At 45.5% G+C, this 16,388-nt stretch overlaps 1 protein-coding gene across 5 annotated transcripts in view; it reads left to right on the top strand.

The window, feature by feature from the left end:
• The window catches only part of DUS2 (dihydrouridine synthase 2), a 38,164-nt gene that overhangs the window by 10,576 nt on the left and 11,200 nt on the right, over positions 1–16,388 (top strand). For 3 of the 5 annotated variants that reach the window (XM_058279819.2, XM_058279818.2, XM_058279820.2), the window contains exons 3-7: positions 3,927–3,972; positions 5,629–5,720; positions 6,592–6,635; positions 7,740–7,800; positions 13,342–13,389. In XM_058279819.2, the coding sequence (XP_058135802.1) occupies positions 3,927–3,972; positions 5,629–5,720; positions 6,592–6,635; positions 7,740–7,800; positions 13,342–13,389 (291 nt within the window). The remainder of the gene's footprint in view (positions 1–3,926; positions 3,973–5,628; positions 5,721–6,591; positions 6,636–7,739; positions 7,801–13,341; positions 13,390–16,388) is intronic. The other 2 variants (XM_058279822.2, XM_058279823.2) reach the window with 1 other exon arrangement.

Raw genomic sequence — 16,388 nt, 5'->3', positions numbered from 1 at the left:
AAATGAAATTGCAAAAAGACTAATATGGTGAATAAGATAGGCCTGATCCTTATTCCAAGGAATTTATAAACTCTAATCACAAACTTTAATTCCCACAGGGACCAAACATATCATAAAGGACAAAATATATTCTAGCAGGGAGACAACAGAAAGTGGGAATTACGGGAAACTGGAATGTACATGCCTCTTTTAAAGGGAATTGGGCCATAAGGGTATGTGGCCCAGTACAGACAAATCTGTGGAATTTTCAAGAGGAGTTCCAAGTCTTTGTTTTGCTTTATCTTGTTTTGTTTTTCAAACAAAGGATAGCTGTGGCAAGCATGAATACTTGTGGAGTTGATAGATTGAGATGTGAACAGCAAATGAGGAAGTAGAACTAGGGCTGCTGATGACCCCTTCAGGAATTTGAGAGGTTGAGGAAGGAAGAAAAGTACAGGTAGGTAGCTTAAGGTGAAGGAAGTATGTTTCTAGGATAATAGAAAAGACTTGGCAGTGAGGAGAGTCCTGAAGATTCGGAGGTTGGGGGGTCAGGTGATGGTAATGTTAAGGTCTAGAAGGGGATAAGATTCTTGATGAGGTGGCTGGAAGCCACCTGCTTTCCTTTGAGATGGGACAAGGAAGAGAGGAGGATGGTGATGGAAGGGAGGGAAGCTGAGGGGTTTCATGCCTGAGAAAGTTGCTTTACAATATGTAGAAGGTTAGTGTTCTGTTGGAAAATAGAGTGGCAAGAGTGGACTAGGGACTTGAGGAAAGTAAAGACATTTTGATCCATTCCTGTGGGGAATGAGGTGTACCTGGTAGCTGGCAGGCATGGTAATGCTGGTTTGCAGTGTTACAGGAAAGAAAGGGAGAAGCCTGGCAGGGGGCATGCCCATGACTGGGGATTGGCTTGCCAGGACCTGCAGCAGGCCAGGGGCATCTAGTGTGCTGGCAAGGTGAAATGGGGGGGAAGGGGGAGTATGTATTGTCCAAAGGTACAGGGTGGGGGTCAGAAAGGGAGGTTCCAGAATTCAGGATCACAGAGGTCTCGGATCTGACTCCCAAGTGCTTTGTCAAAGTGGAGGAGAGGAGGTCCAAGAAATGTGAGAAGGGCTGTTAGTGTGCTTCCATAACACCCAGTGTTGCAGGCTGCTAGAACGTGCCTAGGCCAGGATCCAGTCCCTGGGGAATATGTGGTAGGTGGCACACTGAGCATTAGTCATCTGGGCACTCACCCCTTGAGAGGACATGTAAGGCTCTTGGTGTTCAGCCATGGGTTAGGTACTGCTTTTCCTGACCCACACCCTCCTTGCCTTCCAGAAAAATCTCTTGAGTTTGGAAGGGGATTGGGAGGAGGGATGTGAGAAATCATTGACTCTGAGCTTAAGGACTGGGGATCAAAAAGGTCAAATCTCAGAGAGCTTAGTCTGTGGATATTTATCTTTCCTGTGGTTACCTCTTCCTCCGCCCCCTCCTCTCTCTCTGTCTCTCTCTCTGTCTCTCTCTTTTTCTCTCTCGCTCTCCCTCTCTCTCTCGTTCACACACACACACACACACACACACACACACACACACACACACAGAACAATACCTGGGAGAGATATGCTAGGCCTTCATCCGTTTATTCCATATTTACCAACAGGGTCCTGTGGATGACTAAGACTCGAGGATGAAGTCCCCTGCCTCTTCCCTGCTACCCCACTCCAAATGCATCTCTCCATTTCTGTCCAGCGGCACCTTTCTCATGATTACCTCCAGGCTTAGGGTAAATGGTGTCCCTCTCCTCTCCACCTGTGCTTTGTATACTGTCACCATCGATTATTTGCCTATTCTCATGGCTCACCATGTCCCCTCGTCCCCCGGCCTTGTACCTGTAATAACAGTAAGAGGTGGCCCAATGAGTGCTACCCCATCATTTTCAGATTCATTTCAACCCCTACCAGGCCTTTAGAACCATCAGCTCATGAGGGCTTAAACCTATTCTGGGGAAAGATTCTGGTGGCTGATAAAATTGACCCCACTTGGCCTTTATATTTTTCTGGGACCCCAGAAAGTTAGGTATTCCCTGGGACACATATGGGATGAAACATCACATGGCAGTGAGTGATTCCCCTGCAGCCCAGTATCTGCTCCAGATGACCACTCTGTATTTTCAGCCCTGGGGGAATGAATCAGCTGATGAGCCACAGAAGCTGGGCATTGAAACAGGACTGCCTCAGGAAACAGTTGACCTGCCAGGCTCTGGACCTCCCACCAGCCACTTTGGGAATTCTTAGGGATGTTTTTAAGTACTTTGGGAGTTAGGACCCAGGGTTTATGTGATGATTCAGAATATGGCTCTTCTAATTGGGCACAGCTTAGTTTTCCTAGGGAACATGACCACCCGAGCTATTCTTTCCCTTCAGGACCCTGTTTGGGTTTTGAGCAGAGGAAATACTAATTAAAACCCTTTGGCTTTGTTTGATGCGCTCTTACTCTGAAAGAGTCAATGTGGCTTACAAACAAAGGGGCCTCTGACCAAGGTGACCGTAGTCCCTCTACCCATGCCTAACCTCTGTGGAGAGCAGAATTGGGCCAGGCAGTCAGGCAGGCAGGCTCTTGCTTGCTTTGGGTAGATGGCAGGGACTGGGTCTAAAGTCCAGGCATTACACAGTGTGGTGTCTGTTGCCCCCTGGTGGAGAAGTGACCTGGCCAGCATTGGAATATGTGTACCAGCTGCCTGGATGATCTTGTCTGGTTCCCAGATGGCCCATCTATGGGATCAGGTAGTAAATCATCCCACCTGCCTCACAGGACCTAGGGTAGGGCCTAGGAATATAGCAAACATGCAGGTACTGTCTTAAAAGTCTTTCAAAGTCTTCAGCACCTGGAGGTGATGAAAGGATGAGCCAGTCTAACAAAAGTAGAGGGATGATACTCCTAATTTTCCACCAGGGTCTGCTCTATTGATGGGAGTTTACCAGGACTGCCCAGAGGACATAAGAACAATAGGTCATCCTGTAGCCTACCTTAAAATACTGACGGGGAGCCCCATGGATGTCATGGGGGCCCCTTGGCTACCATAGCCCTAGATGTCCCCATGAGAGCGAATGTGGGCCACCCTGCCCATGTGGTTGGGGTTGTGGCTTGCTGAGGCTCACTCATAGGGAGTCAGTATGGGAATGAGCATCATGGTTGAGAGGTTCTTCCTGTCTCCTTCTGAACCCACAGAATTCCTGGGCATGAGCTTCTGGGCAGTGTCACAGTTCCTGGCTCTTCTGATTTGTCTCCCATGTCTGCTGAAACAATCATGGACCAAAACAAGACGGTCTTGTCTCCCACCAGGAGTTACAGAATTTCAGTCCTTCAGGCCATGAGCTTTCCCTCCATTTTCATCATATTGATTTTGAAGAAATCCCCTTCTCCTTTCTTTCCTAAGTCTATTTGGCTCCCTCCAGAGTAGGGGATCTTTCATTTCCCCACAGTGTGATCCATATGGGATAGGAGTTTTAACTATTTCTTCCCTGTGCTGCTCTCTTATCTTTCCCTCTGCTCCTATTCAGTGGTCCCAGTTTTGTCCTTGGGCATTTCTTGGGAACCCTTCACTGCCTGTCCTTTGTTTTGGGATGAGGTGGGAGGCTCTTTGAGGGGGTAGGCTTGAGCTGAGACTTGTAGGTGAGGAAAGTGTCCAGGCATTCATTTGCTGGCTACCTGAGTGGCTCTCTGTTTCTGGGCCCTAAACATCGCTATCTTTGGGAAGAGTGGCTGACTGAGGGTAGTTCACATAGGCCTTGCCTCACCATGCTTGGGTGAGGAGGATGCGCTACATGTCCCCAGAGCTGTGAATTGTTGTTAGTAATAGGATGACAAGCCAAGAGGTCCCTATCAGCAGCATCATGAAGGTTCTCTGCCCTGTACTAGGGTTCTATATCCTCAGTACTGACACAAGCCCTGTGATTCCTCCCCAGGAGCTGATTGACCTCAAGATGCTTCAGTGCAAGAGAGTTGTCAATGGTGAGTGCAGCTCTGGCCTAAGGAGTATGGTGGGGCTGGCTGGGCCCAAGCTACATGCCCACTGCCTGTGCCCAGGAGTGACAGTGTCCTGTTAGGGCTCTTCCCTGACTGCATCATGTGGTTTTGTCGATCATGTGCTTCCTTGAGAGCAGTCAGTGCACTCTACGTATCATGACAAAAAGCCAGATGGGCAGCAGGCTTAGAATGGCTTCCATCCTCAGGCTTACAGGATAGGAGAGATCCTAGGAGCCTTGGAGTCAGGCTGGCTACAGACTGTGGCTCTGCTTCTTTCTAGTCATGTGACTTTGGGCAAGTCCCAAAAGGGACCCCTCTCTGCTTCAGTTTCTTTATCTGTGAATGAAAATCATAATCCTTGCTTTACTTAACTCATGGGGTAGGAGTGAGAGTCAGATAAGGTGAAGTATATGTAAAGTACATGGAAGTTCTTTGTACATCTTAAGCTCTGTGCAAATGGAAGTGGCAGTGATGAATTGCTTATACTTTATTGATGAGGCTTATTCTGCTTGATTAGAGTTGTGGCATTGTTTTAAATACATTTATATATATTATTTTAATAATTTATATACATTTGTGTCCCTTGGACTCCTTACTGCCAGCTACAAGCCCTCTCTGCTGTGGGAGGATCACTTCTGTTACCTCTCCCAACATTGCCTTTTCTCCACCATTTTTTTTTTTTTAAGATTTATTTATTTTTTTATTTTTCTCCCTTCCCCTCCTCCCACCCCACTACCCTTGCTGTCTGTGTTGTCTTCTCTTCTCATTTTCTCTCCTCTAGGATTCACCAGGATTTGATCCTAGAGACCCCTGATGTGGCTGAGAGGTTCCCTATCAATTGCACCACCTCACTTCCTGGTCGCCACCGCACTTCACCCTGACTCTCCCCTTATCTCCCCCTTTGATGCGTCATTATCTTACTGCATGACTCACTTGCATGGGCACTGCCTCACCCTGCAGGCATGCTTTCCCTTCTTTTTTTTCATCAGGAGGCCCCAGGGATTGAACCCTGGTCCTCCTATATGGTAGACAGAAGCTCCATTACTCAAGCCACATCCGTCTCCCTCCCCATCATTTTTAATCTCTAATTTATGTGCATTAAAGATCCCATTTAATTCTCAAAATGGCTCCTGAGGTAGGCCTGTTCTTCGTCTGCCACGTCTATATATCACTTTCATGTAGTATACATCTTTGAGTGCTGATAATAGTAATATCTAATGTAGTGCATCTTTACAAAGAGCAAGTGAGATAATATAGTGAATGTGTGCTTACGATACCTGGCATGTGTAAGTGATTAAGAAGTGGTACCTTTCCTGAGCTTCGGAATGACATCCTCAAGGAAAATTGGGACAAAATTTGTGACATAGACAAGATTCACTGTATGCACACTTTTTTCCAACACTAAAAAAAATTGCAAAATGTAATAATCATGCAGAACAACCCTATCAGCATTACCCATGACAGGAAATAGACCATCATCTGTGCCTCAGATGTGCATACAAATTTCTCTGAGAATGAAGTACCTCTAGGATCCTTTTCTCCCTATCAAGGTGATACTTTGGCCATGTTTTCTTTCAGGAATTAGGCTAGGTTGGACTTGCTTCATAATTGGGGGGCCTGCGTGTTTGTATTTTCTTGTAGAGGTGCTCAGCACCGTGGACTTTGTCGCCCCTGATGACCGAGTTGTCTTCCGTACCTGTGAAAGAGAACAGAGCAATGTCGTGTTCCAGATGGTAAGAGATCCCCGCATTGAGTGCCTTCCCTAGTGCACTCACCCTGGGGTTTCCTAACTCAGTGCCCTGCTCTGGTCCAGCATTTAATGCCTGGGCTGCATGGCACAGCAGCATCTTCCTCAAGACTCTGCTTTAGTGTTTTTCAAAGGCCTGCTGTGGAGTGATTACACTGTTGGAGATAGTTTATGGGAATTAAGCTATAGCAGTCTACTACATGCCTCCAGTCTGAAATTTAATTTACCTATTTATAGGAGTATCTTTTTGGCACTATTTATGTTTCATTTTTTTAATCCCTGGCATTGGTTATTATTCAGATCATGGTCTTTGCTTCTGTATAGTGGGTATGTTTCCTGTAGATTGAAATTATATTTCCCCAAGAGATGTTAGGATTTATGTTATTAGCGTTGTGATGACTCCTTTGCCCTTTTCTCTTTATCCTTTGCCTGATTCTCTACTTGGGCATTTCTTGGTATTTTTCAGAAGTAGCTCCTGAATGATGTGTAGGATTTTAAAAATTTGGTAACAATGGGTAGACATGTAATAAAGCAAATATAACAAAATGTTGTAGAATCTATGTCGTAGGTATATGAATTCTTTCAACTTTTTTGTATGTTTAAAAATATCAAAATAAAATTATGGAGGAAAATTCAGTAAGTAATAGTAGCATTGATGATGTTTTCTAAGCTGCCAAGGTCTACCTTTTTTCCTCTAATGGTACACTAGTACAATGGGCTGGCCGTTTAAGAGAATGCTGGCTGATCTCCATTTGCTGACTCTTGTGTGTCTGTGTGTGGCTTGCATGGGTGAGTGTTTGTCTGTGCATGTGTACCTGTATCAGGGTGGTGGTTGATGCAGCCTCTTGTGTTCCCAGGGGACTTCAGATGCAGAGCGAGCCCTTGCTGTGGCCAGACTGGTGTAAGTTCTGCCCTCTTTGAGACTGCCTTTGCCTTTCCTGTGATGACCTTGGAGGTGACCTTGCAGGTGACTCACCTTCCTGCTTCCCAGTTCATCACCTTCTGTCTCCAAAATAAGAGTGTCTGACTTCTTCCTCTGTTCGTGAGATCTGAGGACTTGCACAGGACTCTTGTGTACCTGGAACCTTTCTGTGGGGGCCTGCTTTTTAGTGTTTAGTCTTGAGGGTGCTTTTCCATGACTCATGATTCTTATGACTATGAGTCTTGAGGTTTGAAATCTCATGAAGTATAGGTAAGACTTATTCCTTCCTAAATCAAGGCAGGATAGTGTAGTGGCTAAGGAGATGACTTTGGAGTTAGATCTTGGCTGGAATTCTGGCTTTGTTACTTGCAAGCTGTGTGACCTTGGACAAGTTACTTACCCTCGCTGGCAGCTTGGTTTCCTCATCTATAAAATCAGACCAATAATAATACCTACTTCTGGCATTATGGGGAATAGTAAATGAGATAATACATTTAAATGTCTTTGTAGTGTGTGGCACATTGTAAATGCTTACTAAGTGTAGCTATTGCTATCAACTACAGTACACACAAGAAAGAACTCAGTAATTGTTGCTGATCACAGCCTGTTAACTGTGTACCTACCATCGACTGTGGGACAGGTGCTTTATACATCTGAGAATTGTTGGGAGTAGGCCAACTGTCCAGCTCTGAATATAGAGACTGTAATGCTAGCCAGAAGCAATGCCTTGGGAAAGGGCTCTCGTGTTCATATCTCTTTTCCACATTCACAAATGGCTTTTACTAACCCACTCAGCTGAAACTCTGGGTTCGAGTTCACTTCCCCTGTCATTTGGTTTTAGAGTTAGCTGATACAACTCTGAAATTCTTGAGCTCTGCTCAGATGAGGCAGTTGCACATTTTAGGGAAAGTTGTTTTTTTTTTTTTTAAATTCAGCTCTCCAGCTTCTGTCATTGGGGGTTTGTGTGTCTTATAAGGCCACAGACATGATAAGAGACTCGTAGACACAGACCCTTGCCTTTGATTTTACCTTCTTCCCTCAAGTTGAATATTTGTTACCTTTCCTCCTTCATATTTTTTCCAGGGAAAATGATGTAGCTGGTATTGATGTCAACATGGGCTGTCCAAAAGAGTATTCCACTAAGGTAAACTGATTTCTTTATATTTCTCATAGGGTATAGAGTAAAGGAGGCTAAATGAGACATGATAACTAAGTACAGTACCTGACTCTGGACTGGATCCTGTCCTAGATGGGGAAAATGCTCTAAAGGACGTTATTAGATCAACAGGCAAAATTGGAATAAAGACCATGGTAGATTGGATAAAAGTACTGTTATCAATGTAAATTTATGAAGTTGATAAATCTTCTGCAGTTATGTAAGAGAATATCCCTATTCTTAGAGAAAATACACGTTGAAGTATTCAAAGGTAAAAGGCTATGATGTGTGTAATTTAGCCTACAAACTTATATATAAACATATGCACACATGCACACACATATACAGAGTGAATCTACTGGAGCACAAATAATAAAACAAATGGTGTAGGGAAGCAGATGTGGCTCAAGTGATAAGGCCTCCGCCTGCCATATGGGAGGACCTGGCTTCAATCCCTGGGGCCTCCTGGTGAAAAAGAAGAGAAAGTGTTCCTGCACAGCAAGCCAGTGCCTGCATAGTCAGCTGAGTGCGCTGCATGGTGAGCCAAGTGCCCATGTGGTGAGGTAAGTGCCCTGCATGGTGAACCAAGTGCACATGTGGTGAGCTGAGTGCCTGCACAGTGAACCAAGTGCCCATGTGGGTACCCATGCAGCAAGCCAAGTGCCCACTCAAGTGCCCACGTGGCGAGCCAAGTGCTCACACGGTGAGCCGAGTGCCCACGTGAGTGCCCATGTGGTAAGCCAGTGCCCACACAGTAAGCCGAGTGCCTGTACAAGTGCCTGTGTGGCAAGCTGAGTGTCCATGTGTGTGCCTGTGTGGTGAGCCAGTCCCCATGTGGTGAGCCGAATGCCTGTGCAGCAAGCCGAGTGCCCGTGCTGTGAGCCAGTGCCTGTGCAAATGAGTCGCACAGCAAGATGATGATGCAAAAAGAGATGAAGGGGAGAGTCAAAGTGAAGTGCAGCAGAGAACAGTGACTGAGGTGGTGCAGTTGAGAGGGAACCTCTCGCCATATCAGAGGTCCCCAGGATCGAATCCTGGTAAATCCTAGAGGAGAAAGATGAGAAGACAAAAAAGAAAAGAGAAATAGATACAGAAGATCACACAGTGAATAGACACAGATAGCAAAAACAGCAGGGCAGGGGGATGAGGAGGGGAAGGAAAAAAATGGTGTAAATGTTGAAAAAAAGTCTGAACAAGGTTTGGTCTTTTCATGAATGAAACTAGGATGTACATTAAAAAATAAAAAGAGAAAAGATGCAATGCATGTGTCCCCATTGTCATATCAGAAGAGATTAGACCAGAGGGCTGTGGTAGCCCAGAGAAAGGAAAGGAAAGGAAGCTCTAAAATTCATTATCTCATAGAGAGATGTAGTCCTCAGAGATTTGGGACCATAGAAGCAGAGGGGATGGCATCAGCAGAGGCCTAGAGGTCACTATGAGATTGAGGCAAAGAATTGTGAGTAGATTTGACAAGAAAGTTGGGGGAGTGGGAGGTGCAAAGGAAGCAGAGGAGCATAGGATTGAAAACCTCTGCTGGAATCAGATCAACTGAACTGGACTTCAGGTATCTCCGGCCTTTTTTGAGCAGAGGAGGCATGTGATCAGGAACTTGCTTTAGAAACACAGCAGATGTCCACCTGGCCCACTGCCCAGAGTCAGCCACTTTACCCACATGTGTTACCCAACTTAGGGACCTTTGCTTTGGGCCATGAGGCCATGAAATGAGGGAAAAGACCCTTTGGGTGCTTGAAAATCAGAAGGCAGACAGCTACCTCAAGAAACTATGAAAGTTTAAATTTTTCTATGAGGAGTTGAAAACTTCAGGCTCTATTTTGCTCTCTTCCAACCAATTCTCTTTTATGTTCCTGAGTTACATAAGGAGCAGAGCTGAAATTAGTAGGAATGATCTTCCTGATACATTGTGCAGTAAAAAAAGCAAAGGGGGGAAGTGGACTCGGCCCAGGGGATAGGGCATCTGTCTACCAAATGGGAGGTCTGCGGTTCAAACCCCGGGCCACCTTGACCCATGTGGAGCTGGCCCATGCGCAGTGCTTATGTGCGCAAGGAGTGCCGTGCCACACAGGGGTGCACCCCCGTGTAGGGGAGCCCTAAGCGCAAGGAGTGTGCCCCATAAGGAGAGCCGCCCAGCGTGAAAGAAAGTTCAACCTGCCCAGGAATGGCGCCGCACACATGGAGAGCTGACACAGCAAGATGACGCAACAAAAAGAAACATAGATTCCTGTGCCGCTGACAATAACAGAAGTGGACAAAAAGAAGAACACGCAGCAAATGGACACAGAGAACAGACAACTGGGGCAGGGTGGGGAGAGAAATAAATAAAAAATAAATCTTTAAAAAAAAAAAGTGAAGAGGGAAAGTGGATTTGGCCCAATGGATAGGGTGTCCACCTACCACATGGGAGGTCCAAAGTTCAAACCCAGGGCTTCCTGACCCATGTGATGAGCTGGCCCACATGCAGTGCTGATGTACGCAAGAAGTGTCGCTGTGCCATGCATGGGTGTCCCCCGTATAGGGGAGCCCCATGCGCGAGTAGTGCGCCCCGTAAGGAGAGCCACCCAGTGTGAAAAAAGTGCAGCCTGCCAAGGAATGGCGCCACACACATGGAGAGCTGACACAGCAAGATGACACAACAAAATAAGACACAGATTCCAGGTGCTGCTGACAAAAATACAAGCGGACACAGAAGAACACACAGCAAATGGACACAGAGAACAGACAACTCTCTGTGGGAGGGGAGAAAAATGAAAAATCTTAAAAAAGCAAAGAGCAGAGTTGGATATGGTGTACTGTCCTTTATATAACTGGGGTAAGGAATAGGTATTTACTTTTTATTTATAGAATGTATTTTGAAAGATATACAATAAGCTAGTAATGGTGGTTTCCTCGGGAAGGAGCTAACTGGACAGATGGGACCGAGATAGGAGGTGAGACCTTTTTTTTTTTCTTCTGGTTTTGCATTTGTATTTGGTTATGCATAGGTTATAAATTCCTACTGCAGGGTGATAGTTAGCAACTGGCCTGGCACTAGCACCAGTCTGTCACACAACTGTCAGAACAGATGGCAACCATTATTTATTTTAAAAAGCAAGTAAGAGGAGGGAGGAAGGAAGGGAAGAAAGGGAAGGAAGGAAGGAGGGAAAGAAGGAAAGAAGAAGGAAATGATAATTGAGAAAGCCATTGTTGTGGAAGGGGCAGTAAGACTGAATTTTAGATCCTATGATTTCAAAGGAGGGCTGGATCGCATGTGAGGTGAAGGAAAACCGGAGCTGGGGTGAGTGGCCAGACTTCCTTAAGGCTTCCAAGGTTCGTCCTTGTGGCCAAAAGATAGATTAGGGTTGACAAATTCTCTGCTCTACCTTTTCTCCTAAAAAATGCAGGTTGAGCCTGGCTGAGTCTGTGATGGTTTAATGTTCTCTCTGATTCTAATCTGTCATTCTTAAAGATGAAATTAAATTGTAATATCCAAACTTAAACCTTCTGAGCATATCCTGTGAGAATTCATTATATATGCATCGATATGCTGACACATATATTTATTGGATTTGTTTTTCTTCTCTTTATCTCACTCTTAATTGATTCAGAGAAGATCTTAAAAATAATTTTTTTTTCCTGAGGTACTGTGGCTGGGAATTGAACCTGGGACCTGGTATTTGGAAAGCTGGTGCTCAATTACTGAACCACATCAGCTCCCCTGAGTTGTTTTTTTGTTTATTTTTGCTTGTTGTTTGTTTTTGTTTTAAGGAGGTACTGGGGATTGAACCTGGAACCTACAGTGTGGGAAGCAGGCACTCAATCACTTGAGAGTCACATCCACTCCGAAAAGTAATTTTTAAAAAAAAAAGATTTAGTTATTTCTTTTTTTCTCTCCTCTTCCCCCCAATTGTCTGTTCTCTGTGTCTATTTGCTGCATCTTCTTTGTCTGCTTCTGTTGTTGTCAGCTGCATGGAAATCTGTGTTTCTTTCTGTTGTGTCATCTTGTTGTGTCAGTTCTCCGTGTGTGTGTGGCGCCATTCCTGGGCAGGCTGCACTTTCTTTCACGCTGGGCAGCTCTCCTTAGGGGGTGCACTCCTTGCACGTGGGGTTCCCCTACGTGGGAGACACCCCTGCGTGGCGCGGCACTCCTTGCGCGCATCAGCACTGCACATGGGCCAGCTCCACACTGGTCAAGGAGGCCCGGGGTTTGAACCGCGGACCTCCCATGTGGTAGACGCCCTAACCACTGGGCCAAGTCCGCCACCCGAAAAGTAATTTTTAAAAGATTTCCCCCTGATTATTAAAATAGACATGCCATTTGGAAAATTTGAAGCGTACAGGAAAATTACCAGTAATCCCACCATGAAAAGACAAGCACTTTTGGGTGTGAAATGGTGCAGTTATTCTTTGTGGAAAAGTTTGTCAGTTCCTTAAAAAGTTAAATATAGAATTACCATATAACTCAGCAATCCCACTTACTGAAATTCACCCAAAAGAATTGAAAGCAGAGAATAGGACAGATATCTGTATACAGTGTTCATAGAAGCATTATTCATAATAACCAAAAGATGGATGCAACCTAAAGACTATCAGCAGATGAATGAATAAATAAAATATGGCATATATAGACAATGGAATATTTTTCAGCCATAAAAAAAGAATGAAGTTCTGATACATGCTAAAACATGGATGAACCTTGAAGATGTCATGTTGAGTGAAATAAGCCAGACAAAAAGGGACATATCTAGTATGATTTCACTTACATGAAATAAACTTGAATATGTAAATTCATAGGGATAGAAAGTAGATTACCAGAGGCAATGGGAAAGGGAGTGGGGAGTTAATGCCTAGTGGGAGCAGAGTTTCTGTTTGGGATGATGGATAGTGGTGATGATAGCACAATGTTGTGAGTGTAATGCCACTGAATTGTGTTTGAAAGTTGTGTGTTTGAAAGTCATTAAAATGGGAAATTTTGTGTTGTCTACATGTTACCATGGAAAAATTAAGACAACCACAGTTAACGTCAGGGTTTGGCATTAGGCTGGCTCTCAGGACTGGGGCAGTGTTGCTGGCAGAGGAGAAAGGCCTAGACAAGGTCTGCAGGTTGTATATCTCTGAGTGGTTTTGCTGAGTGGTGGTGGTACCAGCTAGTGAATTGAAGGTGCATTTGATCTCATTTCAAAGGGAGAGTAATTCATTGTTTTTCTTTTTAAGGGCTTGGGAGATGATAGGGTTTAGCTTGCTAAGACACTGAAACCATGGGTAGGGAGTGAGCAGAACTGAAAAATAATTTTTGTAGACCCGATTTCTAGATAGATCTGTGGGTTCTGCCAAGGAGGGATCAGAGTGGTGACTTTTAGAATTCATCAAACTCTGATTCCTGATATTGTGGGCACAGAGGCTACTGCCTTCCTACTTGCTAAGGAGCAGTGCTAGTTGCTAGCAGACTTGGTCCCTCTGAGGGGAGTGCGGGGATGACTTGGGGTGGGGCCATTTTCCTCCAGCTGTATGAAAGCCCTCTGTACTTTTCCTTAGGGAGGAATGGGAGCTGCTCTGCTATCAGACCCTGACAAGATTGAGAAGGTGAGTCCTTTTTGCCCATGACCTCTTTTTGCATAGGCAAAAAGAAGGGCTATGAACTAGAGGTACCTGGGAATGCCTTCCTCCTACTACGCAGATTTACAGAACCAGTCCTTACTACCTGAGGCCTGCATTTTTAAAAAAGCTTCCCAGTGTCTTTGACACACAGCCAGGTTTGGAAACCCCTGAGCCTGCCTCTAGTAGCCTTGGAGTTCCTTACAAGTCCAGGGCTAGGGATGCATCAGCTGAAAGCTGGAGTTGGTGGGTATGGGTGATGGGATGGGAAGCTGAGGACTCTTTTGAGGTGCCTCTGTTTTGCCCCTATCTCTTCTAGGATGATCATGAGAACAGAGGTTAGACTACCTGTGCTTTGAGGACAGGCTTAGTGGCTATATATATGTGTGGATGTGGTTGGCCTCTCTTAGGAGACTTGATGGAAGCAACAGTGCATCTGCTGCACACTGGTGGAGTCTACCACCAGCCCTTTGAGAGAAGGATGCGCAGGGTCAGATGAGGCCAGCTGAAGTTAGCCTCCCTCTATACCCTTTCCTTGGAGATTCTGCAGGCTACGCTAATGAGGCCCTGGGGAGAAGTCGGTGTGCACCACCCAGTGTTGTGAGCTGCTGGGGCGTGTGGAGGTGATATTTTTTACCATAGCATATGCACCTTTTGCTTTGCTTTCCCAGTCCACCAGCTCTCTTCTTGTTGTTCCTTTAGCTCCTTTGTTTTCCTTTTTATTCTCTAACCTCCTGTTTGGTCTGGGCTTTATTATCATTTCTCCCCCTAGGGAGACTTGGGACTAAGGCATCACCAGTTAGAGCAGCCATCATTTGTTCTGGCAGCTGCATCAACAGCCAGCGCTGTTTGTTCCTCCAGTCCAGCTATCTCTTGGATTTAGGAAGGCCAGCTTGTTTGTTGGCTAGGACCCTCCTCATTTTTCCCACTTGCAGCTACAGATAATGTACCTACAATATGCATAGAATGTACCCTTACCATTTGTAGGGTATTTTGTTTTTCAAAGTATATTCTGATATTTGTTCCATTTGTTCCAGAAGCCCCTTGGAGTAGACAGGGCAGGCATTGCTATCTCCATTTGATTAAGAGTAATAAAACTAAAGCACAGAAAGAGAAAAATAATTTGCTCAAAATCATGTAGCAAATAAGTGGCAGGTAGAGCAAGGTATAAGAGCCACAGTCTTGTGATTCTTAACCCAGCATCAGTCCCCTGCTGGGTGGCATTCTTGTGTATAGTTTGTGTCTGGCCACAGGTCTGTTATCACCTGGACTTGGGCACTTCTGGTGAGATACCTCTGTGCAATATGGAGGATATGTAGACAATTGTGGATGCCAAAGTCATTGCCATATTTAGGGGAGGGGCCCCAGCAGGGATGCTTTGGTTTGCACCATGTGCATAAAGGCATTTTCATTGTCCTTGGATCTCCTGGCCTCTCAGAGTTTGGCTCTGTCCTCTCCAGACCCCTCTTTAGAGGAGGCACCAAAGACAACCCGTCTCAGGAGCTCAGTTCATTCAGGTAGTTCTCTGTTTGGTAGAATAGTTGGATGGGCCAGGATGGGCCAGTAGGTGGGGTTTGCCTCATGGCAGGGAGGGTTCAGGCTTCCTCCAGATGTGACATTGGAATTGTGGGCTGGATTAGATTCAGATTCAGGCTGTGCTGGCTGGCAGGCTGGGTGACATGGTTGAGAGTTTTGTGGTTCCTTCCAGGCTTGGTGTTGTAGGTTCATGGTTTCATCTGTAGAAGCATCTCAGGACAACCTGCAGAAAAATGTTCAAAATAAGGATGCCATCTGTTGGGAATCCTGTATGTCCTTGGGGAGGATAGGGGCATGGAGTAGGTATCAGTCTTGAAAAAGCCTTCCAGGTAACTGGTGTGCCTTCCCTGGATTAAGAACCTCAGTTTTAGACTCTAACGCAGTAATTTTTTTCTCTCGCCCCTGGCCAAGATTCCCCATGCCTCTCCAGGGCATCCCATTTGTCCGCACTGCACTTGGCAGAGCCAGTACTTGAATTCAGGTCTCACTGATTCCCAAGCCTGTGCTCTTCCATCTTCCTACCTCTCTCTCCCCAGCATCTGCTTTTCTTGAGTTCACCTGATGGCTCTGATGAGGCAAACCTGCTTTTGGGTAGATGTGCTGTTATTCTGCTCAGATATGGGCTTGTGTAAGGTCCTTTCACACTACAGAAGCATTTGGTATGGGGTGTAACTTGGATCTGGAAGAACTGGAGAGTTTCTACTAGAAGCCTTGCCAGAAGACAGACTCTACTTGCCTTTTCCACTCTGCAAGTAGCAAGGGCTTTCAGTTTCCTAATTTCCTTCCTGGTCCTGAACATGCATATAAAATGAACAGAAATACTGAAGAATGCTTAGAGCTATTTGGATAAAATACACCAAAAGGAAGTTCTGCAAAGTAGAGAATTAGATCAGACTAGCTGATTGTTTCTTAAATCACCAAAGATCAGAAGATTCTAAACTCTTGCAAGGGAACCTTCCATTGATGATGCCATCAGTCACAAAGATAGGACTGGCATGAGGATTTTTATTGCATGTCTTGAGAGACTTGGCAGGCCCCAACTTAACAGGCAGTTGCCTCTTTAAGGCCTGCCAGGATGACCCAAGGACTTCAAGTCAAATGTGCCTCCTGGGACAGCTCTCAGGGATTGTTTCTTGCTGCCAGCCCCACTCAGCTGTGCCTGGGCTAGCTAGCCCCATCTTGCCTATGACCATCAGCCCAGCCTTTTGGTTTGATGTCTCCTGAAGTAGATTGAGTAGTCCTGCCCAGCCTCAACCTATCCCAGAGAGAAACTTCCGCACTGGCTCTGGCAACCTGGCTCTCTGCTGCCTCCACCTGCCTAGCAGCAAGACTGGCAACAGGTGCTTGGGTATCCTCTGCTTTGCTCACCAAATATCCAGTTCTTAGAAAGGAGCTTTTAGGGTGACCTTCCTTCCTGCTTGTCTGGCCTGAAAAGTTTTTGATGAGGTAAG

This window comes from Dasypus novemcinctus, chromosome 18, assembly GCF_030445035.2.
Source record: "Dasypus novemcinctus isolate mDasNov1 chromosome 18, mDasNov1.1.hap2, whole genome shotgun sequence".
Taxonomy (NCBI): domain Eukaryota; kingdom Metazoa; phylum Chordata; class Mammalia; order Cingulata; family Dasypodidae; genus Dasypus; species Dasypus novemcinctus.
Note: the sequence above shows the minus strand (reverse complement) of the source record. Positions and strands in the feature narration are given on the sequence as shown.